Source organism: Pogona vitticeps, chromosome 14 (assembly GCF_051106095.1).
Source record: "Pogona vitticeps strain Pit_001003342236 chromosome 14, PviZW2.1, whole genome shotgun sequence".
NCBI lineage: Eukaryota > Metazoa > Chordata > Lepidosauria > Squamata > Agamidae > Pogona > Pogona vitticeps.
Window position 1 is genome coordinate 13,312,486 of NC_135796.1, and position 24,634 is coordinate 13,337,119.

The 24,634-nt window shown below is 42.5% G+C and overlaps 1 protein-coding gene across 29 annotated transcripts in view; it reads right to left on the bottom strand.

Annotated features, from left to right (window-relative positions):
* FBRSL1 (fibrosin like 1) overlaps window positions 1–24,634 on the bottom strand; it is a 724,755-nt gene that overhangs the window by 125,844 nt on the left and 574,277 nt on the right. For 25 of the 29 annotated variants that reach the window (XM_072983642.2, XM_078381700.1, XM_072983655.2 and 22 more), the window contains exon 6: window positions 15,437–15,490. The exons of the other annotated variants lie outside the window; for them this stretch is intronic. In XM_072983642.2, the coding sequence (XP_072839743.2) occupies window positions 15,437–15,490 (54 nt within the window). The remainder of the gene's footprint in view (window positions 1–15,436; window positions 15,491–24,634) is intronic. 29 annotated transcript variants of the gene reach the window in all.

The following is a 24,634-nucleotide window of genomic DNA, read 5'->3' on the forward strand; positions in this document are numbered from 1 at the left end:
GGGAAACCAAATGCTATTGCAGAAGCTTGTACATATGTGTAAATTAGACAGCATCACCAGAACACTGGGGAAAGCCCAAAATGGTAAACTGCCCTAGCGGTGGGTTCAATTTCAGAGTAATTCTTGGTGGTGTCATCTTACATTTATTTATTTAAAATATTTTCACCTCACTTTTCTCCTTTCAAAAGGCCCCAAAGACAGCTTCCATCATTAAAAGACAATATTGAAAAGCTAAACACAGGATGTGTACAAATATTTTTTTAAAAAAGAGTTAAAAATATTATATTAGAAATGGTAAATCGATACCAAAACATTTAAAAACAACAAAGCACAACAATCCATGTTTAAAAACCCTCGAAAATATATATAAAGATAGAAACAAAAGGTGGGAACCAAACAACAACAACAAAACCCACAACCAAACAATGGAACTTACTATCTTAGAAGGGCCACTTCAGTCCTTCAGAACTGGAAAGAAACAGACATAGAAACTGACAAAGCCACTAAGCGAGACTATTGAAAGGAAGGGGGCATGGTCTACTGAGGGGTCCCAGAGAGCTGGATAGGGGTCCCAGGGGATGAGATTCCTCGCTTTGCCATAAGGTTTCTTGGCTTCTTTCTCATCATGGGAAGTGCACATTAACTTGAATTATTGCAGAGGCACAGTCCCCAGCAAGTCCCCAGTGATTTCTCAGAGAGCAAGTAAGAGATCGTAAGGGAAGCCCAAATAAAACAAAGTGGAGGATGCATCAATTAAGAGAAGAGTAATATTTCTTGAGGCTCTTCATGATTCTTTCCTTCTTGGCAGGCGGCACGGTATTATGCCTTCGAAGATCTAGTCGCCTCTGCTTACATTAAAAGGGTAGAGTTGCTGAACTTTATAACGTTTGGAAGCCACAAGGGAAGCTAACTATTTGGTGGTTCAGTAGAACTCCATACACAGGTCCAGGTGGATGCAGAAGGAAAACGGGAGATTTAAAAGGCCCATGTTTCAAAATCTGCTTCGGGAATTTAGGTGCTGGAAGGAAGAGAATCATGACAGTTTCACGTTCCTTACCATCTCCTACTGAGTCTCAAAAAGTCAGATGCTCACTTTTCTATGTTTTGCTGCCCTCATACATCACTGGAGAAATTTTTTAAAAAATAATTATCACAGTAATCAGAAGGCAGGAGCTATAGTAACTAAGAAAGTACCTTTTCTATGTTCTGATCATAGATACTTTCAATTCGGCATAAAATGAACTCCAGGGACTTACTGGCCGCTCCGACACCAGGTCACTGCTGACATGTGGAAGAAACATGTCCCCCGGACTGAGAGTAGGAAAGTGCCTCATGCTGAATCAACACACCGATCCTTCTCATTTCGTACTGTGTAGACTGACTGGCAGCAGTTCTCAGATGTTTTAAGTGAAAGTCTCTTCTAACTTTCTCCGGAGATGCTTGAACCTACTCTACCATCATTCTGACACTTAGTCCTGTGCCCTCTTGTTCCATGAAGTACAGACTTAACATTTTCTTCATTGTATAGAAATGTTTGGAAATGAAATATGACATACACATGAAGCATAAAAGAGGAAGGGGCCAAGAGGACTTCCTATCATCAAGAAGGTCTTTCTCTTGGTCCAACCCGCCCTCACAGGTGCATCTGGCCTAGTCTGTTGCTGCTCCAAAACTCTGGGGTGTTTCTTGAAATGGGATTGTTGTGTTTCTCTTGCTTTTAACGTTTTTTTTAGTATTGTTTTTGTTTGCTCATTTTTAATATTATATTTGTTTGATGCTTTTTAGATATTGTATTTATTGTTCTAAGCTTTTAAAACTGTTTACTTTTAACACTATGAGATGCCTTGGGCCCTTTTTTAGGAGAAAGGTGGAACACACAAATATTTTAGACAGACTGACAGATGGATAATAGGCAGGCTCAGAGATTTCACAAAGAGGAAACAGGAAAATATGCAGAGACCTTTCCGCTCTCTTGATTTGCCTACCTATCTCACTACAAACAGTGGAAGCAACACACAGCTGTGTAATAGCAACTCCAGACAAAGGACTTTTCCACAGTCAATGATGTCCACATTTAAGTAACACTGGGCATATTTAACTACAACACTTTATAACAAAAAAAAAATCAATTTAATCTTCAAACAGCTCTCTAAGGTCAAAACACAGCTGGGTTGGATAACAAGATGGTCTGGATGACCAACACTATAAGAAGAAGAGCCATTTCCTTAATAGCTCCATCCATTCTTAGAACAGAAAAGCAAAGGAAAACTCTTGTTCTGGAAGATATCAAAGACAGCTTATCATCTAACTCCTGGAATATATATTTGGGGAAGGATGAGGAAAATGGAACCAGTTCATCCACAAACAGGGACAAAATGCTAGAACAACATATGAAACTTAGTAATAAAGGAGAGGTGGCTGGAGAACTCAGTGGTTCAGGCACCTGGCTATGGAGCCAGAAGTTGAGAGTTCAATTCCTCATTGGGCCTCCTGGAAGAAGAGCCAACCTGTGTAGCCTTGGGCGAGCTGCACAGTCCTAGAGCACACACACACACCCCACAAGAAGGGAAAGGTAAAGTATTCTCTATCTGGAAAGCCTGAAAAGAGTCACCATAAATCAGAATTGACTTGAAGATACATGATTAAAAAAAACACCAAGAGAAATAGAAGGAGTACTAAGGTCTTTTGTTTTTTTAATCTCTGATTATGATTAAGTGTGGATCAAGATTAAAGCTGCCCATGAACAAAAGAAAAGCAGCTGCCACTATTGTCTTATTTTCGGAATTGGACAGAATGAAATGGCTCATTATGGGATGCCCTCAGGACAAAGCTTCTTGTAAGGAACTCCCAAGAGACTGAGTCCCTGTTCCCTCATTTTTCCTCTTTTGGGTGCAAAAATAAATAAATAACATGAACTCTTCCTAAAAGTAATTAACCATTAGCTTTGAAACATTAATAACAAGAATGGGAGGAATGTTGTCAGGCTATAAAGAGTGCATTTCGGGAACTGCTCTTTGCTCATTAGCTAGTAAAGCCAAGTCCTCCTGCTGACCTAATTATTTAAAAGAATGTGACATTTTTGTAGCATAACGTTAAACATCGCTCTCCTATTCAATGGCAAGATCTGCTAATTTATACTCCAGTTATCAGAGCAAGTCTTACCAAAAACTGGAAAGTAAAAACAGTATCCTGTGAGATGGAATGGTTCAAAACGTCACACAATTTCTTTACTCTGATTAAGACCACAGTCTGTCAAAGGTCATTGCCTGCAATATGGAGCTCTAATGGATGATGACACTCTAATTATATAGCGCACAACAGCACAATTATATTGTTGATTCAAAATGTTAAGCATCCAAATTTGATTTTACACACACACACACACACACACACACACACACACACAGAGAGAGAGAGAGAGAGAGAGAGAGAGAGAGAGAGAGAGAGAGAGAGAGAGAGAGAGATTTAAAGAAATCACTCTCCCGTAACTGCACATTCTATAACATATCTTACAATTTCCCTCCATGACAATACACACCCTTTCTGAAGCTAAAGTCAAGCTAAAATAATAATTGCATGCTGTCAAGTCAATGCTGACTTACAGCAATCCCTTTCAGGGTTTTCCAGGTAAACAGTACTCAGACATGGTCTACTATTCCCTTCTTCTAGGACCTTTTAGGACTGTGTAGCTTGCCCAAGGCTATGCAGGCTGGCTCTACTTGCAAGAGGCACAGTGTGGAATCAAACTCCCAACGTCAGGTCTGCAGCCAAATAGCTAGACCACTAAGTTATCTAGTCAGCTACTAGAGCCTTCCTTTTATCTAGTAAGCTGTAGACAAAGCCCTGCCTTTGCACTTCCGTTAAAGCAAGACACATACAGAAATAAGAGAATTGTATCATAACTGATGACATTCTCTCTCTGATGATCAGCAGCTTATGTTGGAACCTTTTCTGTACCACGTTAACTGCCATTGTTTTATCCTATGGATTCCTGCTATTAGCAGTTTGATGAAGTCCTGAACATTCTCCACCCAAAAAATCCGGCATCCTCCCTTCAACTACACAGCAATACGGCAATCCAGTGAAAAAGTCTAAAAGCATTAGCAAACCACAAGTCTCAAAAGTCCAAAAGATGGACCAATGGAAGGTGAAGCAGTATCAACCTGTTGTTAACCATGCGGTGTGTAGATGTTCTGCCTCTCACCAGAGACTATGTGAAAGAAAGCCCCTTGAAAGGAATGTAGGATATAGACTAAATGAACAGAACACTGATTTGGATGTTCACATACGTTAAAAGGGTCAAATGTTCTGTCTGTACAGAGGTAAACAATTATGTTTGATGATGGTATCAAAATGTTGGCTGGCTTCCAATCCCACATACAAAGCAATAAAAACATCACATTTGAGAACATTAGACACAATAATTATTGTCATTGTTGTTATGGTGTTCATCATCATCATAGAACTGTAGAGCTGGAAGGGACCCTATGGATCATCATGTCTAGCCCCTATCAAGGAGGCACAGCGGGGAATCGAACTCCCAGCCTCTGGTTCTGCAGCCAGACACCCAAACCACTGGGCTATCAAAGACCATTTTAGACTTCTCCTCTCATTAGCTTATGCGGCCCCAAAGCAATAAGCAATACTCTTATTTCTCATAGGTTTTTTTAAATTAATTAAATTTTAAATTTAAATTTTGCTGCTCTGCTTCACAGGTGCACAAAATACTTTTGCATGTGGACTTTGTTGACAAATAAGGGAAGACACAGAGAACCTGCTATCCCAAGATTATAAACCATGTAGAACCCCCATGATATGTGTAAAATGCCAGAATGGTTCCCACCGGTTTTGCTCTTGGGACCCGTTTCACAAACACAGGACAGCTTCTTGCCGATTCAAAGGGCTTCAGTATGTCCAGGCGATGATGTGGTTAAAATATGGAAATGGTTTTAATTATGCGGACTGGCAGAACAATCAAGAGTACAGGTCTAAAATAGATCTATCTTGAGTAGAGACAGCAGCTCCCTTTTGAATGTTCTACCCACTCAGGGATAACAAGACCTCCTCCTCCTCCATCATCAACATCTTGACTCTGGAGGCTCTTTAGTTGCTTCGAAAAGGCAAAGCCATGGTTTCCCGACATACCCAGCTATTTCTGAAGAACAATGCCAATATGCTTTTTTTAAAAAAAGTGACGGCTGTTAGTGCTTGTTTGGACAATCTATAAATCTCTCTTTCAAAGACACACCTTTGCGTGGGATTTTCAGAGGATTTTCAAGTTTCGAAGTTAAAATGCTTGGATTACCGCAACGGTTATAGCTTCTTTGTTTGTGGTGAGTTAAGCAATACAAAGAGCGCAGCTAAAAGAACAATAGTGAGTGTTACCATGCTTGATCTGACTTTCTTTAAAAATCCTCCTTCATTTCATGAATGCACAGAATCCAATTTCAGATCTCTCCCACCCCCAATGCCTCTCCCGTTGAAGAAGGGCAACTCTTATATTTTGCAACAAAGGGCACTCTGCTTGGCATGTCATCTCGATTTAGAAGGACCCACAATGATAGAGAAGAAAAGGAAGTAACAAGATCTTGGTGAGACCCTATTCTTATTTATCATCATCATCATCATCATCATCATCATCATCATCATCATCATCATCATCATCATGTACCGTCAAGTCAATTTGGACTTATGCAACCCTTTTCAGGGTTTTCCAGGTACAGAATACTCAGAAGTGATTTATCATTCCCTTCTTCTGGGGGGGGGGGTGCCTTTGGATTGTGCAGCTTTCCCAAGGTTACACAGGCTGGTTTGTTTGTTTGTTTGTTTGATTTATACCCCACCTATCTGGTCTACTCGACCACTCTAGGCGGCTTCCAGTATAGGATAAAACAATAAAACACAAGAACATTACATAATCATTTACAATAAAATAGAGTACAATAAAATTCTCACTCTATTTTATTGTAATCAGTTACAATAAAATAGAGTGAGAATAAAATTAGAAGGAATAGAAAAGGTATTGACTGGAGCGAAGGCCTGGATGTATAACCATGTTTTTACAGTGGGGTCTCTACTTAAGAACTTCATCCGTATTGGAAGGTGGTTCTCAAGTTGAAAAGTTCTTATGTTGAATCTGCATTTCCCATAGGAATGCATTGAAAACCATTTAATCCGTATCTGCTCTTTTCCGTCCATAGAAACTACTGTAAATGGGTTTTGAAGATTCCCAGCGTAGGGGCCGCACGATTCTCTGAAGGGAGGTTGTTCCAGAGGCGAGGAGCCACCGCCGAGAAGGCCCGGTTTCGTGTCTTTTTGGTTCTACTCATAGGAGGCCCAGTGGGGAACTGAACTCCCAAACTTTGGCTCCACAGCCAGAGACCTGAACCACTGAGTTATTCAGACACTTTAATGATCAATAGGAGCACCCAAAGTGGGTGTGTGCTCCCTCCATTCCATTCCATTGTCTGTGTCCCACAGAGTCTGATCAATTCCTAAGACCAGGGTTACCAGATAGGTGACAGGGGAAAGACTAAGTTCTACAGAGAGAAGGAAACTAGCAAGTACTACACAGAGGAGGAAACATGTTCCTTCTTCAACAGCAAAAAATCCTTTCATCCCCGGAAGCTTGTTTCCACAATTGCCTGATTTCTTCCCAAACAAGCATGTTCAATTTTATAATCTCTTATGAATTTCTTCACTTGCACTTCGTTGGCACACTGTAGTTACTCATCATCCTGCATAGAGTGGAAATTCTGTACTTGCTTGTGGGCTGTGGCATTCAGCATGGATGTTCTCACCAAATTTGGGCACATCCCCATGGTATTATGGAGGAACACCCAGAGCACCTTAGTTAGCTAGTTAAGTGCTATCAAGTCAGAACTGGCTTATAGTGATGCTAGCTGGGCTTTCAAGGTAGGTGAGAAATTTAAGGAGTGGTTTTACCAGTTCCACTTCCACAAGTGAGTTTCCATGGCTTAGCAGGGACTCAATCCCAGACCTCCTGAGACCCAGTCCATTCCTCTGCCCACTACATCACCCTGGGTAAGAATTTTATGTTTAGATTAAGTGGACGTTGCAGAGTCTAATCTAGGTAACTGAGGCCAATTATCTTTGAGAGGCATATCTTGCCCTGGACATCTATGTGACCAAACTAGCCAGAAAGAGTTCAACTCACAGAATTGACATGAGGAGGGATCTACATAGCAGGGTTATTTGCTTATTCAAACGTTATTTGTGACTGTCTTCTGCCAGGTGAGAGACCACCTGAAGGGCAAATGAATCCTAAGCAAATACTCTGAGGGCCCTGCCAAATGTATAAAGGTTGCCCAGAAGATTGGTGGTTTTTTTAGGACTCTAGAGAACAATTCCCCGCTTGGTTATGAAAACTCAACAGGGAAGTGAAACCGGTAAAACAACTCCTTAACTTACCTTGGAAGCCCCTGTCCGTTGGTTTAGACTTGAGGGCACATAACAACAACAACAACAAGAACAACAACAAGAACAACAACAAGAACAAGAACAAGAACAAGAACAACAACAACAACAACAACAACAACAACAACAACAACAACAACAACAACAGAAGATTGTAGGTTTTTCTTTTAAAAAAGGACCCGCAAATGAGTGCTGGAGACTGCGTTTATACACACACTATCCCTCTTCCCACACGCCTCGCCATGCTTCAAGGGGAAGAAACTAGGGATCATAAACACCATTTGTCTTTGCAAAGCAGTAGAGGACAGGATGAAATATGCACCTTAAGCTTATCAGCTCCAGCACCTCTAAAGAGGAAAGGGGGAAAAAATAAAAATATAACCCAACCACTGGTTTCTAAGGCCTTGGATGGCTGTTCTTTTCAGAAAAGAATCAAAGGTCCCCAGAGAGAGAAGAACATAATGGAGTGACCTTCAGCTAATAAAGCCCACCCTAGAGTCCGCCAGAGCTTGGAGAATATTGAACCAATGTTCATAGTTCCCAGAGCCTGGATGCCTTCCAGAAACCATTACCAATATAGAGAGCTAGGAGCTGGCAGTCTCTCTCTCTCTCTCTCTCTCTCTCTCTCCTTCCCCAAAGGGAGAAAAAGAGCAAAAGAGAGCTATAGAAAATGCCTCTCTTCCCCCCTTCCCTTCTCATTCCCCTCATGCAGGCTGGAAAAATAAGATGGAAAACAGTAATTCTTCATTAATGAGGCCCATATGCTCCTCCCAGGATCACAGAGGCATCTTATAATGAAGTCGATTTTTTAAAACATGTTTTGTTTGGTTGAGAAACGCAAGGAAGGTCTGTTTGCACACTCATAACAATGCACGTCCCTCAACTTAAACAAAAGGAGTGGGTGGGAATTTTCCAGCATTCCTTACATAACCCTTAGGCATCAGTTGTTGTTGTTGTTAGTGGTGTTGTTATGTGCTGTCACCTCGCCTCCGACTTAAGGCGACACTATCTTCCATATGCCCTGTCCTCAACTGGCCTGATCAGCTCCTGCCAAATCAAGGGAGTTCATTTATCTCATATTTGGTCTTTTCCAAACGACTAAACGAAAGCAGCCAAGGGATAGGAAGAAAGGAAATCTAGCACCGAAAATGCAGGAGCAGTAGTTTTCAAAAGTGAGGCCATGTGGCACATTCGGCAATGCCCTGCGCAACTCCAAGATGGGGCTAATCCTAACTCTCTTTTCGAAGGTTAGTTAAATGTTCACACAGAGTATAGGAAGGGAGCTTGCGTCTCCCCTTCCTGTTTTTCTTGATGAAATATATTTCCATGAAGGAATATCACAACAGCTCCCTACCAAACAGTTCACATGCCTTTTTTTAAAAAATATAAATCAAACTCTGCAGTTTAGTTCTTTGATTGTGTGAATGGTCCATACAGAAGGCTCGCCAGCCAAATCTAATATCAGATTTGCACATTTCTTTCTGAAATTCACATGTGAAAACTGCCTGGTGTATTTATAGACCCTTTCTCCAAAGAGCTCAACACAGTATACACAACATTCCTCTTCTTCATTTAACCCCCCCCCCCCAAGCAATCCTGCAAGGTCAGGCTCAGATTGCAATTGGTCCAAGGTTACTCAGTGACTTCCACAGCCAAGTGGGAATTTGAATCCTGTTGTCATCATCAAGTCCATCGCTATAATCCCTTTACTAACTGGTCCAATCTACCAAAAGTTGATGAGCTTCCACTTGTATCCCCATTGTGTACCAAACCATGTTTCAGATGTATGATAAAGATTACCAGTTGCAATGTGCCACTGAGGTTTATGCCACTGCACCTAGACTGGGCAACTAACCAACAGGATTCTGGATTGCCAAGACTTCAGGGAATCTGGAGGCTCTAGAGCAGTGCTTCCCAACCTTGCGTCCCCAGATGTTCCTGGACTTAAAACTCCCAGGAGCCTTCACTTTAGAAGCTAAGCTGACCATGATTTCTAGGGAGTTGTGCTGCAAGGACATTTAGGGACCCAAAGTTGGGAAGCACTGCTCTAGAAGCCGGGCACCTGTCTCCGTGTCACTGAATTAAAAGATCAATCATCCTGGGCAAAGGTAAAAAACGACAGAAGTGGGAGATTCCCAACCATCGCCATGGTCCTAAAAACTTAATACTGCGATGGCAAGCCGCACGGCTTGTTTTCTCACTTTCTTCTCTGTGCTATTTACTTCTAAAGGCAGAGTGACAGCACCATGAGACACAAATCGGAACGACTTGTTTTGCTATCACCCTCCAGGTTATGGAATAACATCTTAGATGAGATGAGCCAACTTTACCCTTTCCTAGCCTTTTGAAAAAGATGACCACATCGGGCAGGAATTAGGAAGTTAAAGAAAGCCAGAGGGAGGGCTGGGGAGAAAAAAACAAACAAACAAAACCTTCCTTCGATAATATGTTGGTTCATTAAGGATTTTTAAATATTTAATGCTTCTTTTCGGTTCTTTTTATTTCTTCCGCTTTTTTTTACATGGCACTTTACAAAACGGGTAACTATAAAACAGCAGTGTAAAAGCAGGAACAGAATCAAGTGAAATCAGCCTTATTCCCAGAAATGGTGGACTTGGTGAAACCTACCTAGGAGGGCCAAGCCACCGCTTCACAGCGAGAGAAGCCCTATCTGATGCGCCCACCTCCAATGTCTTAGAAGGCACAGAGATGTGGAGGAAGCTTTAACCACTCAGGAAGGAACAAACTAAGAGAGCCTTGCTGGATCGTACCAGAGTCCCAAATTAGCAAAATGTCCTGTTTTGGCAGCGGAAAACCAAACGGCTATGGGAAACTTGCAAGTGGATGCCCTCTTCGCCTGTATTTCTATAAGGGTGCGCCTTCCTCATACACAGCAGAGAGACCCTCTCAGTGGGGGAGCAGCTGCTGAGTCAGGATGTGGCTTGGTGACCCCAACTCTTGGGAAGAAGAAGGAGACAAGTTGACCCATTAGCACTCCAGGCAGCACTAGAGCCCTAGGTCACCTGAGATAGCAGGACAAAATGAGCAGCCACTTTCCCTCCTCTCTCTAGCCTGCCTTTCTGCCTTATCCTGCACCTCCTCCCACTCTACTTGCTTGCTTACTCATAGCCAGCAGCAGTTGCTGGTCTCTGTCAAGGGTGCTGGTGCCACCTGCAACAACAGGAGAAGTGGTCTCCCCCCCACACTACTCAAAGGGGCGCACATATTTTAAAGCAAAGCCAGTGGGACCAGTCCATTAAGCACTGATCCTGCCACCTCCGCTGAAAGCCAAAGGGGGGCATGCCAAAGATGGGAGGGTGGGGATAAATTCCTAACAAGTGATAAATAATATTACTGGGTTGTAGACGGTTCCTCTAACAAGCATTAATGCAACTGGTGGTGGAACAACATCAGTGGTGTTCCCCATTCCTCCAGGGGCATAGCCGTCTCCCAGTACTGAAGCACTTCTGACAACTCCTGGCCATGTATATTCTCCCAACAGGAGTTAATTAACACGACAGGTGGTTTGCCAACACTGTGAAAACAACTGTCAGATAAGAGTGCATGCAAAGCCTTTGATATAGCTGAGAAAGGAACATTGCTGGTGCCACTACTGCTTGGAGCTTCTGTCTAAATTTTGACGCCATCGACCCTGGAGGTTTCCCCTCTCTTCTCTTTTCCAATTAGATGTGCTTCTCACTGAGGTTGCAAAAGCTGTGTGTCGGATGTGCCGCTTTCAGGCTGCAGATGTGGCAACGGCGACTGGATTCTCTTCTACTCAAAACAATTCTCCTCAACGCAAGGCCCAACTTGGATGGCTGGATGGCAGCTCTCAGTGGAATAAATATGATCCACACACACAACCCTTCGGAAAGGGTTTCTGCTTCAGATGCGGAGCCCTCTCTTCGCATGCAATAGCAGGCCCCAGGGTTCAATTTCTGGCGTGTCCAATTAAGAACAAAACAAAGGAGGTCGGGCATCAGGTGCAGAGGAAGACCCAAAAGAATCAGGCTAAAGAAGATCAGCCTAGGTTTGAGAAGGGCACCTCCATTCACAGAATCCACAAGGGGGGCTTCATCGGCCCTCAAAAAGAGCTAAAACTGCAAAAAAAGGAAATCTGCTGGAAGCAAAGCAAAGTGTGCTTTCTATAAATCAACCCACAGTGCTTAAAGCACTCTCTGGATGGTCTGCAATTTAACTATGCAGGCTACAGACTGTCCATCCCCCAGCGAGCGGAGTAATCTATTTACTGACCTCAAGAAGATGGGGAGCTGAGTCAACCTTGAGCTGGCTACTTGAACCCGTTGGGATTGAACTCAGGTTGTGAACAGAGTCTTGGCTGCAGTACTGCAGTTGAACCATTGCACCTCAAAGCTTCTAAGTCCACACGTATATTATCTGCTGTCAAGCCAGAACCAATTTACAACAATCCTAACAGGGCTTTCAAGGTAAGTGAGATATTCTCCAGAGTCCTAGTCCATCACTCTACCCACTACAACAAACTGGAAATCCCCTAAACCCACTTACTGTTCCATTTTTGTGATTTTTAAAAAAAAATTGAGGAGGGTTCCTGGGGCTTATGCCCCATTTCGTAGCAAAATCATTTCTCCCCGTTAAGTCTTCTGGAGTCAGGGTTTTTTGTTTGTTTGTTTGTTTGTTTTTTAAAGAGTTGGATGTGGGGCAGAAGAGATCTGCTCATCCTTGACCTAGGTAGACGCATAGTTTGACTTGTTTTATGGTAGATTCTTTGGCTTAAATCCAGTTGCTGGTCATTTAATCAACAGCTGAATGGGAAAGTCTACATTTATATAAGTCTCGCTGATTCAATCCGTCTGCTCTAGGGATGGGACTTTCATTACATTTTGGACTGCAGGTCCCATAATTTCTCAGGAATCCCCCTGGGGAGAATCCTGGGAGATGCAGCCTCAAGCTGGAGTTTAAGGAGAAACTGAAGCCATTGCTCCAGGTTTAACTTAACTCCATGTGGGCCTTCATTATCATTATACTGGCTTTTCAAGAAGGGGAAAAAAACTGCCTGGGGGAGTTTCTGGAAAATTCTGGGAGTTGCAGTCCAAAAAAATTGAACATCCCATGTCTAGTCTAAGCCAATATTTCAACAGAATAATTTATTTATTTATTATTTTATTTATTTATTTAATTTATATGCCGCCCACACTACCCAAAGGTCTCTGGGCAGCTTACAGCATCCAAAATACAACAAAGATATGCAGCAATTAAAATACAATTAATATATATATAAAATTGCCATCGGACCCACAGCTAATATTATTACATGCAAGGAATGCCAATATACCTACAGAACACACAAGATTCAACGTAGACCATGTCTCATAGTACCAAGAAGTAGACTGAAGCAACATTACCCATTACGCCATGAGCCATCTCCTGAAATAAACAAGCTAGCATAGAATTTACCAGCACAGGGTTCAAAAGTGAGTGCGTGATGTACTGCTGTTTGGGTCTAAGTGATTTGATAGATGCCTGGTCTGAACAAAGGGAGCTGATTTTTTTCTGTAGTTACTCCCCTTTGACCAGATAGCTTTTGCTCAGGATTCCTTCCACCCACCCACCCCAAGTAACTGCTTTGGTAAAATACAGCTCCTCCTGCCCATAAAGTCCTTTGTTACAACATCTTTGCCATAAAGCTGCAAAACCTTGGCTCCCAAGTACATTAAATCCTTATAAACCTGCCTTCGTTTTAACCGTGCAATATTTCAAGACACAAAGTGCGTCTTCCAAAAAAAAAGATAGCACTTTAATGAGGAGATGGGTAAAATATATAAACCAAACCTCATTATGGCATAATTTCTAGGAGATGAGCAAGCTTTTATAAAAGGAAGTTGTGGCAGTCACATTTCACGGAAACTCAAAAGCTCTGCACTCAAAAAAGGGCCAAAGCACCATGCAGGATAGGACCGTAAAAAGCAGGTTTACTGCTGAAGGCGAGCAGAAATAAAATCTTACAAACCACCATTGGACTGGCATGAACAGAGTGAGAGGCAGGGTTGAAGTTGTTAGAAAATAGAAACTGAAAAATGGCTGGAACCTAAGGATACTCAAGACAATCCACTCTAAGCCTACGCCTGTTGACAGGAAAGAGACACACTGTAAAAAACCAAAGATTTTAAAAATAACCAAGAAAGAACATTTTTTAATAAGTGAACCACCTCACCTCTTGATCTCAATTTGCCATGTTATTTTTTAAAAAAATTGTATTCCAATTAAAAATGAAGACTTTCTGATTGACATTTAAGGCTGAAAAAATAACCCAGAACAATCAATGTTGTAGCTGAACAATCATTCCCATGGGCCCCAGCCATCCTGGCTGACAGGGCGGCATGATGGGAGCACATGATCATCATACCAAGGATAGTTTGGGGAAGCCACAAACAGCCACAGCTTTCCTAATGTACAGGATGTGTAACCCTTTTAACAGACCCATGAGCTACCACCTACAAGACACATGTGGTGGGGAAAGGAATCTTGAATTCATCAAAGGTCCTAATTAACAATTACATGCCGTCAAGTTGATTCTTTCTATGGTGATCTTTTTCAGCGTTTTCTAGGTATAGAGCACCTAAAAGTGGCTTACCACTCCCTTCTTTCCAGGGGTGTCCTGGGACTGTGCAGTTTGCCCAAGGCTACACAGGCTGGCCCTTCTCCAACAAGAAACAGTGGGGAATCAAACGCCTAATCTCTGGCTCTGCAGGCAGATACTCTGCTCACCAAGCTATTCAGCCAGTACATGAAAACTCCTACACTGGAAGAAATTCAGGAAGTCTGGATTGGATCTTGAGGTTCTATGTGGCTGTTAGACGGGCAGGAGGAGCAACCGTAAGAGTTGCTATACCACAACATGGTGTGTTGTTCAACGGATCTCTTCCTCGTTGCTGAGCTAGATACTGGGAGTTCTTGTCCACAAAGAACCTATTTGCCCATAACGAGGTTTCAAGTTGGTGGCAAATCAAAAAGAAGAGTCAACCCAGGTGGGTATGCCTGCATTAATATTTGAGTCGGGAAAAATATGTTTCCTTCATTCCCAAATCCCATTTATCATGAACGTATAGCGAGGAGATAAAGGGAAATAATTATGCTAACCTAGTTACAGTCATCAGTAACAGTGTCAAGGTTTCACCCTGCTACTGACCTGGAACGTGTGAATGGAAGAGAAGAGCGAGGGCTGCTGTCAGCTGAAATGGTTACCCCCCTACATTACTGTCAAAAAGGCAGAACAAAGAATCCTTTTGTTTATTGTTTTTGCTGGGTTTCATTTTCTGGTAGGGCTGGACACTCCATAGATTCCTGGTTTTACAACAACAGGTGCGGTAATAACAGCAGATGAAAACACACACTGGAGAGAATATTCTTGTCACTTTTGCAAGAAACATTTCATTACCGATTTAAGAACTGTGACAATTGCTATCTACAAACTTCCCTGGGGGAAAAAAAATTTTTTTTTCCAAACCAACAAAGTACAAAAGTCCAGACCTCAAAGCTCAAGAAGGGACATGGCCACAAAATTTCCATAGGCAAAAATAGTCTTGGAGAAGCCAAGCTACGCTTGCCAGAAATGAGAACCAGTCAAGTCAACACAAGCACTGGTGTGCACGTACACACCAGGTCGGCAAAGCCCCATTCAGTATTAATATATTTTCTTCTCATACTCAGAAAAGCAAGTTGATCAAAGCAGTTACTAGGCACACATCGTCCTTTTGGTCCTACAACATGTATGCATTTTGGGGATTTAATGATGGAATCCTATCATTTGGCTACAGAGCTGGGAGCAGAAAGTGAAAAGGAGGAGGAGCCATGAATCACAAAGGAAAGAGACGTACAACGGAGCGCATGCCTATTAAGAAAAAGGAGGTTCTAGAGAAAGAAGACGGACAACCAATGCAGAAGACCGCAACTCAGCTTAGAAACCCCACGCCAAAAGGGAGAGCCCAGACACCCAGGCTGGAGAGACTTGATCTCATACCTTGCTTGCTACCAAACCACTCCTGATACGAGGCAGCTCCAGGTCAGCAGAGTTCTATAGATAAAAACAAAAAGTTCTGTTCACAATCAAACACGCTTTGTAGAAACCCTTTTTTTCACTTCCTATCTGGGCACGGTAAGCCACGTCCGAGTAATCTCTCCCTAGAAAAAAACTGAAAAGGATTGCTATAAGTCAGAATTGACTTGACAGAATTGCACACAAATATTATTATCTGAACAGAGGGAGTTCGTGGATTTAAGGCAGCCTGTACTTCCTTCATTTCCTGAAAAAGGCTGGAACTTACAATAAGAGGGGCAGGCAAATACAGATTTGTTAAAGTTAGGTATTATGGCATGTATTTACTGTACTTATACCCTGCCTTGCTTTCAAGGATTTCAAACAAGCACACTGACTGGTCTCCCATCTAAGTAGCGATCAGATCCTGTTGATTTAAAGACTGAGAGAGGTTGTTGCATCCAAACACACAAAAGGTGAAAGGCAAGGCTCATAGGAAGCTTTAACATAATGTTGGGAGGTTAGTGCAATAAACACCATTTATCCCATTGCTAGACCCAGCTAGGGTGACTCACTGGGATTCATAGGAGTGTTCATTTACTTTCCAGCAGCTGATTCAGTGGGCCTAATGTCAAACTGAGAATAGGAATAAGATACCGGTCAGCCCCTTGCAAACAGGACACAAAAGGGTTATAACTTAGTTGCCTCACTCTATACTATTAGAACAGGAGTTATGGTTTTAAGCCAAAAAGTGTCCAGTTCCCTATGATTTACTCTTGCAGAAAATGGTCTCTGGTGTCTTCAACCATCAGGCCCGTGATGGAGTTTTGTTTGCTCCAAATGAACTAGAGCTCAACTGCATGTGAAACAGTTGAGGTCAGCCACAGCAGTAGCAACACAAAGAGAGCAGTCATTCCATAGAGCGGAACTCCCAGGGCTTCATCAGGTAGTGTTAGGAGCTATACACTGCCCAACTACCTAGATAAAGAGATGTACTGCTCCAAAACATCTCAATAGAATAATGCACTAGGATTCAACAGACCTGGGTTCACATTCCTGTTTGGGCAAGGAAACTCATGGAGTGGTGTTGACGATGGTAAAATCACCCCCTAAATATCCTACATAGCTTGAAAACCCTATTGAGATAAACATATATGGGATACGACTTGGCAGCATAGAACAAGAGATGGACAAAGAACTGAACAATATAGAAATTTTTTTTTAAAATATAACCCATTGAACTCAGTACCATCTACATTAACCAGCTGCATCTTTCCAGGGTTTCACAAATGAGTTTTTACCAGACCTGGATAACACAGTGGCTTAAGTATCTGGCTGTGGAGACAGAGGTTGGGAGTTCGATTCCCCCACTGTGCCTCCTGGGAGAAAAGCCAGCCTGTGTGGCCTTGGGCAACCTGCATAGTCCCAGGGCACCCACAGAAGAAAGGAGTGGTAAACCACTGCTCAGTATTCTCTACTTGGGAAACCCCGAAGAGGGTTGACAAGTCAGAATTAACTTGACAGCACATCATTATTGTTGTCTAGCCATGTCAGGAGTTGACTTGGGATCATTTACATGCAAAATTATGGGCTCATGGAGCCACACCCCTTCCCTCCCCAGTGGCAGGCAGCCACTGGTCTGGTTGAGACACAGCTGGTCACTCTCCCAAAGCAAGGTCAAAAGTGAATGAGCTGCAGCCTCCCTTTCCCTTGTCATGTTAACAATATTTCTTGGTGGCTTAAACCTACTGTGTTCCAAATTGGGAACCCGTGATACAAAGCACTGCCTTTAAACCAGAATCACAACACTTGTTTTTCCCCCCTCTTTCACACAGACAGTGCTGTGTGCTGGAGTGGCCTATTCAGTCTGAACCGAGATCCTTCTAAAGGAGGCTCCATTTTTGCTGTCCTTCTGCAAGCAGGCAAAGACCTCTCCCTTCAGGCACACTTTCCCCCAGTGACGGGCTGCCTGAGTGAGATTTTTAAATGGATTGTTAGGTTGTACTGCTCTGAATGTGCTTTTAGTATCACTTTTGTTTACCATTTCTCAGAGTGGTATTTGTTCTATCTATTTTTTAAGTATCTGTATACTTTTTTTTTAAGTTTTACAGTAAATACTGTCTTTTAATGGTGGAAGCCACCCTTGTATACTCATTGTTTTAGCTTTAAATATTGTCTTTTAATGATGGAAGCTGTCTTGGGTACTTTTGAAAGAGAAAGGCAGGGTAAACAGCATTTTAAAGACATAAATAAATAGCTACAAACGTCCATGTCCCCCAAATCTGGAAGGAAACACCGAAAACATTCAAGGATGCTATGGGCTGCAAATGGGGCCACTCCAGCTAATGCAGAGATGCCCTAAGCCTCCCCGTGAAAATGAATTCAGATGGTTCTTCTGTCTTTGCTCAGCAAACAGCTGGCAACCGTTCTTGGCAGCTATGGATTCGGCCTGAATTTTAAACGATTCTTCTCTGCTCTATGGCACTATTTAGTGAATACAGAAAGGAGGGCAGGGGAGGAAAATCCAAGTTGCTTCAACATTTATGTTGTGTAAATCCGAGATAATAGATCTTCTGCCTAATCCTAATGAGGCCTCCCCATTAAAATCTTTATTAGCTTCCAGCTCAGCAGCTTGCCAAAAAGCTTGTCAGTATCCTCCTCTCCCCCTCCCCCCAACACCACCATTCCTGCTATCTCTGTGTACCAAGATCTGCTTTAACTTTTACAAATAGCTCTAAGATATTTCCCCTGCTTATCAGCATTGGCCAAGCAGCTTGCCTTATCAGTGCTATTGCAGATAAAATAAATGAGCTCAGGATGATATGAATAATGGCATTTTCTGTAGGCTGGTTTCCCATTACATTCTCAACAGATTGTAGATTTAAACTTCAGCACAAAAGAGGCGGAGGAGGAAGGAGCGGGGGAGAGAAGAAGGATTTTTTAAAATAATAATAAAAAAAGACTCTTCTTTTTGCTCAGCAGCTTCAGATTCCAGGATGTATTTTAAGCCTACCTGAACTGAGGAGGCAATTAATTTTGAAAGGGACGAGAAGAAAGCCAAGGTTCAGCTTCTTAGAAAATCCCCAAGCCGAACCGTACTGTGACTTTTAGAAAGGTAGGGTGTTTTTTTTTTTTTAGCTGTGTTTGGGCAGAGAGGAGGAAGAGGCTTAGAGCCATACATGGCCTAATAAAGCTGTCTTCATTAGACATCCTTCTCTCTCTCTCTCTCTCTCTTTTTTTTTTTCCGGCATGTACGAGGCTGGAGTCGGAGAAGGACAATGGAAACCGAAGGCTGAATAGAAGAATGCATCTCTTGCTGACAGTTCACATCTGATTAAATTCTACGGATGCGCCATGTTAGCTGTATAGAGAGAGCTTTTCAAAGCCATGGGGTACAAAGGTGATAACAGCGAGCCAAAAATGTTATGTGTGTGGAGGGGCTGTAACTATGTTACGTTAGTTGCAGCAAAAGCTACACAGAAGCTAGTGGCACTCAATGAATAAGGAGGGTGTGGTTTGTTTGGGTTTTCTTTTGTTTTCACATACATTTTTGGGGGGAAGCCACGACCCACTTTGTTTGATGCGTTTGATGAATGGGCTGCATTCCCTGAATAAGGTTTTTAACACGCAAGAAAACTCTGTAGCTGTACAGGTACCACGTTCTCCACACTCTAAAATGTTTGCACCTAATGAAATCAACTGCAATCCAAAAAGTTGTGTCAAATAAAACACACGGCTTTTTAGAGGGCCCAAAAGCTCCTTATGGTTTCTACAGCAACACCAAAAGTTGGGAGGCCAGTCTAGAGCCTGACCTTGGTTGAGGAAGTCAAGAGTTTGCATCTTTGTCAACTTCCACAGCACAAGAAAGCGGGTTGAGCAAATCTTTCCTATATCACCGTTTCTAGTAGAGCAATGAAATCAAAGCTGCACTGGTTAAGATGCTACAGAAATGTAAGTGCCAAAAAGGAAAGTAATTCTGCACCAGTGAACTGTAGGTCATCTCTTATCAACTAGGTCTAGAAGACAAATGGGCTCATCCCAATGAAGCAGCTGGCTAGATAGCTCAGTAAAATGGACCATCTAAGCCAGCGTTTGAGAGTTCAGTTTCCCACCATGCATCTCTGGAGAAAAGCCAGCCTGTGTGGCCCTGGGCAAGCCGCACAGTCCCACAGTGCTCCAAAAAGAAAGGGGGTGGTAAATCACTTCAGAGCACTTTACACCTAGAACACTCTGGGAAGTGTCTCCCTAAATTGGAATCATCTTGACTACATGCTGTCATTATTATTTAAGCAAACAGACAAGTGACTATGTGCCACATGAACTGGATTGCTGTAATGCGTGGTCTACATGGGGCTGCCTATAGAAAGTGTCAGGAGACTTCGGCGGGTCCAAAATACAGCAGCCAGATTGCTAACTGGGGCTGGTTACAGGGATCACGTAGCCACCCACGCCACCATCACCATTATAGCAGCTCCACAGGCTGCTTATCCGCTCCAGGGCAGAATTCAAAGTGCTGGTTCTAACCGATAAAGCCCTAAACAACTTGGGCCCAAACTATTTCAAGGACTACAGTATGTCTCTCTTTTTAAGCCTGACTGGGTGTTAAGGTCATCAGAAGAGGCCTTCCTCTTGGTCTCAGGTACGTTTGGTGGGAATATGGAAGAGGACCTTCTCTACTGCTTCCAGAAGACTTCGGAGCGCCCTCCCACAGAGGCCTGGCTGGTCCCATCTTTACTGTCTTTCTGCAAGCAGGCAAAGACCTTTCTCTTCAGGCAAGCTTTTCCTCGGTGGCTGGCTGCCTTAGTAGAGTTTTTGAATGGATTGTTGCATCTTACTACTTTGAATGTCTTTCTGGTGTTGCTTATGTTTTTAGTACAGTACTTGTTTGATCCTCTTTAGTATTTGTATATTCACTGTTGCTAACTTGAAATACTGTCTTTTAATGATGTAAGCTACCTTGGGTCCTTTTTAAGGAGAAAGGTAGGATAAATTTTTTTTTCAAATAAAATAAAAAACAAACTGTTCAGCTTTCAAGAGGCTGATAGAATGCAGTAGCTGCCATGTTTGTTTGCCTTTGTTGTCATCAGAGTAATGTAAATGGTTAAGATGAATATTGTTATTTATTCTAGTTACCCATCCTTTATTCCATGAAGGAACTCTAGATGGTTCATCAAACTGGACTGAGACTACTCAGTTTCAGCAACCATCACAGCATCGTGTGCTTTTAGCTTATATGTTGGGACAAAATAATTTCCTGTTACCCCAAAAAGCACCATAGCTGCTTCTGGGAAGGACTGTTGAAATGCTCCAGTGAGTTGAGCAGATACAACCAATCATATGAGTAAAGATACTAGAACAATTACATATAGAAGACAATCCATGCTCATACCGTACACGTACAATTACTAGGATACAAAATGGGATTAGAATGTAATGTTTATTTTAAAATACAGGAGTGAAAGGGGTGGATACAAGCCATCACTGAGGCTGTTAAAAAAGGTACAGTATCGATCTGGGGTGTGTATGTATGTCTTCCTTGGCCACATCCAAGCATGGGCGAATGAAGCTGTCTTCTACTAAGGGAGACCATATAGCTCCACTTACCCTGACCGTTAACAGCTCTTTCCGTTTCCCAGCCTTACATCCCGACAGTTTCTAACAAGAGATGTCACCGACTGAACCTGGGGCCATCAGTATATAAAGGACTTCCCGCGAGCACAGGGTTTTATCACTATGTACTTCCGTGTAATGCCTAAAACAACACACACTCTTTTGTCTATTTGCCCCACTTAGTGCTAACGACTGTAATTAGGAGTCTGAACTCACAATTTCAGGATGGTATAAACCAGAGCTCTGGAAAAATGTTTCATTTTGTGAATGAGATTCTGTGCAATCTTCAGAGGCAACATGGGTGAGGGCGTTTGCATGGAGGTTTTCAAGGCTGTGAGAATAATGCATGCATTCACTTTTCAGAAAACTTTATGGGGACTGTGAGCAGATTTAATGACAGTGATATGTTTTTTTGATCCTGTGTCTCCATCTGCTCTGATGTGGAGCAAACGCATGTTCGGTCTGAGGTTTGGGGAGATGTCAGATTTAACCATTCCATCCTGCTTTCCCTCCATGACTGAAGAGTCTTCATCTGTTATCCGGGAACGGGCCAAAACTCAAACTGGATTAGCACAAGCATGATTTGCAGTCCTGCATGCCATCAGTCCTTGGAAAAAGTTACTGGTTTCGGAAGTTACAACTTCAGAACCCCACAACCCTCATGGATCGTGGTTGATTGGGAGAAAATCAACTTTTCCATTCTTTGCCAAGGACCATAGTTATTTGGACACATTTTCTAGACGCGGGCAACAGTGAGAAACAGGTAAACTTGATCTCCGCCACAGTACAAACTCCTTTACCTCATAAAGTTATTTAAAAAATGTACCCAACCTTTGACAGAGGCAAGCAAAAAGTGGACTTTCGCCTCCTCCCAGCCCTTTCTTGCCTACCACGCTGCCACCCCAGCGGGGTTAAATGATTTTTCCATTCGCCTGCAATCCTAGCCCTGTCACTGTATCAAGGTTATCTATTACTGGCAGTGACAGGTGAAAATTAATCTCCTAATTATTTCTTGCTGCGTAATCTCTGCTGAAGAAGTAACATAAAAGGATTACTGTGCAGCCTCCATGGAAGGCTTTTCAGGAGCCAGTCATACAGTTCTAAAGGAGGCGATGTGTTGGAGAGGCCTTTATGGAGGATTTCCAATCATCCTACGGATACACACAAAAAGAACCCACAAGCACACACCCCCAACTCCCTCTCCAACTTTAGGGCAGAGAGACTGTGGACCGAGGAGCCACTTAAAGGTCTCTTAGTGGCACAAAAGAAACCACGTTCACTCGCCTTGCCAACAACTCAAGAGGGGATCGTAAGTTAAACACACAACGTTATTTCCCCTCTCACTCAAGGCCTGTCAACTGTTCAAAACATGCCTTCAGCACCTGCAGGTAATTAATTTTCCCCACAGATGTGACATTTTAAAAAAATATGCATTACGTTTACATTGCAGTTTTTATTCCATTTCTCTTGCTTTTCTTTCAGCAAGGATAAGGGTGCAAAAGTGTGTCATTTATATTCTGCCCCATAGCACTCTGGGTGGTTTACAACGCAGCCTACGCATTGCCCCCAACCCCCAATGAGCCGGGTACTCAATTTACTGACCTCAGAAGGATGGAAGGCAGAACCAACCTTGAGTCAACTTCCTGAGCCTGTTGGGCTAAAACTCTGGTTTGTGAGCAGAGTCTCCCATTTAGCCACTGTGTTTGCATTTTATATCTGGGTGGCACAGCCCTCCTGATATTTTCAGATTCCAACTACAGGCAGCCCTGGACAGCACTAGTGAGGAAATCTGGGAGTTAACAACCCAACAATATCTAGAGCAGTGGGTCTCAGACTTGGGTCTCCAGATGTTCTTGCACTGCAACTCCCAGAAATCCTGGCCAGCACAGTTAGTGGTGAAGGCTTCTGGGAGTTTTAGTCCAAGAACATCTGGCGACTCAAGGTTGGGAACCACTGCTCTAGTTTAGAGGATTGTTTACACCTGTCCTAAACAGTCCTGAATCCCTTGAGTTCAACACAGGTAACCGATAAGGGCTCTCGACTGATTTTTGACTGAACAAGTATGAATTGTCATGGTTCAGCAGGGAAATCTCTGCTACACAAGTGTTTCATTTAAAGGAAAACCAAAATCAGCGCATCCTTAGCTCCTGGTAATCAGCTAGCCCTACGTACTTCAAATACTGCCATGTACTTTCATAGCCACAAGATGGCATACAAATTATTGAAAAATCAAGTAATTTTTTTTAATGAACGCACGAGCACGTTCAACTTACTTTGATACCACCTTAACAAAAACAAGGAAAAAAGAAAGAACAGGGGTGGGAGTATAGCTGGGAGGAGAAAGTTTCCTTACCAAACCCACCACCAGAGGTCAATGTCCTTGCTGTGGGGGGGGGGGGAAGGATGATCTTAGAACTTCAGAGTTGGAAGGGACCCATGAATCACACAGTCCAGCCCCTGTCAAGGATGCCCAGTGGGGAATCGAACTCTCAACCCTGGCTCTGCAGCCAGGAACTTTAAAGCACTGAGCTATCTAGTAGTTATGACAATCTTTAAATAATTTTTTTAATTGTATGTGCAAAGCTAAACAACAGAACATACATCTCTAATATTCACAAGCCTTACAAATGCTCACAGAAAGGGAAGACATATATTAACATTCAGATGAGGGCATTTTTTTCCCCTTATCTAGCTCAGAACTTTTATGGCTTCTCATTCTATCAGCTGGCATGAATATCTTTAAATCCACTTCTAACAGTGAATGCTGTACTTTAATAGCCTAGATTTTGAGCTTCCATTAAAGGGGTTAAGAGGCCCTGCTAGAGGCCAATCACAAGAACCATCAGCAGGCTGAGGAAATAAGAAATGGAAGACATTGACTTTTTAATGCAAGTGTAGTTGAAAGTTTAGAACGTAAGGTAGTCAAGTGTCAAATGTCGTATTTTTCTCTGTGCAATATTCAAATTTCCAATGCCCTTTACTGAGAAACTCCACAGATTAGGGGAAAGGTGGGAATGATTTATTAAAACCAGCAGCCCGTCCCCTGTTCCCTTGATTTACGCTTGCATAAAGGAAATTGTGTTCAATCTTGGCGACATATTGCAGCTGATTGAGGTTGCTGGTTGTGTTACTGAGAGCATGCTCTATTGCATGACAGGGCCACAACCAAGAACACAACCGGCACCTTCTTAACGAGCAGCAATTTTTGCATGATTTCCCTTATATAAGTGTAAACCAGCAATAGGATTCTGGCCAACAAGCCTCATAACCAGTCCTTGGGAAATTCAGATATATTCATATATATATGAGAGAGATATGAGATAAATAAATATTTTTTGCCTGTAACGATAACCGCTTGAGTATATCATGTGGGATTTCCCGTCCATCAGACACTGCTGCAGTAGATAAAATAACTGAAGGAAAGCAAAGACAGAAGGATAAGCCTTTAATGTTTTATATCTTTGGCATTAAGCCTATCACACAGAATTAAGATTTTTGTCATTTTGCCATCTTGGGAGATTTCTGCAAAAATGTCATCCCAGTAAGTTAGCAAACCTCAGACAAAATACACAA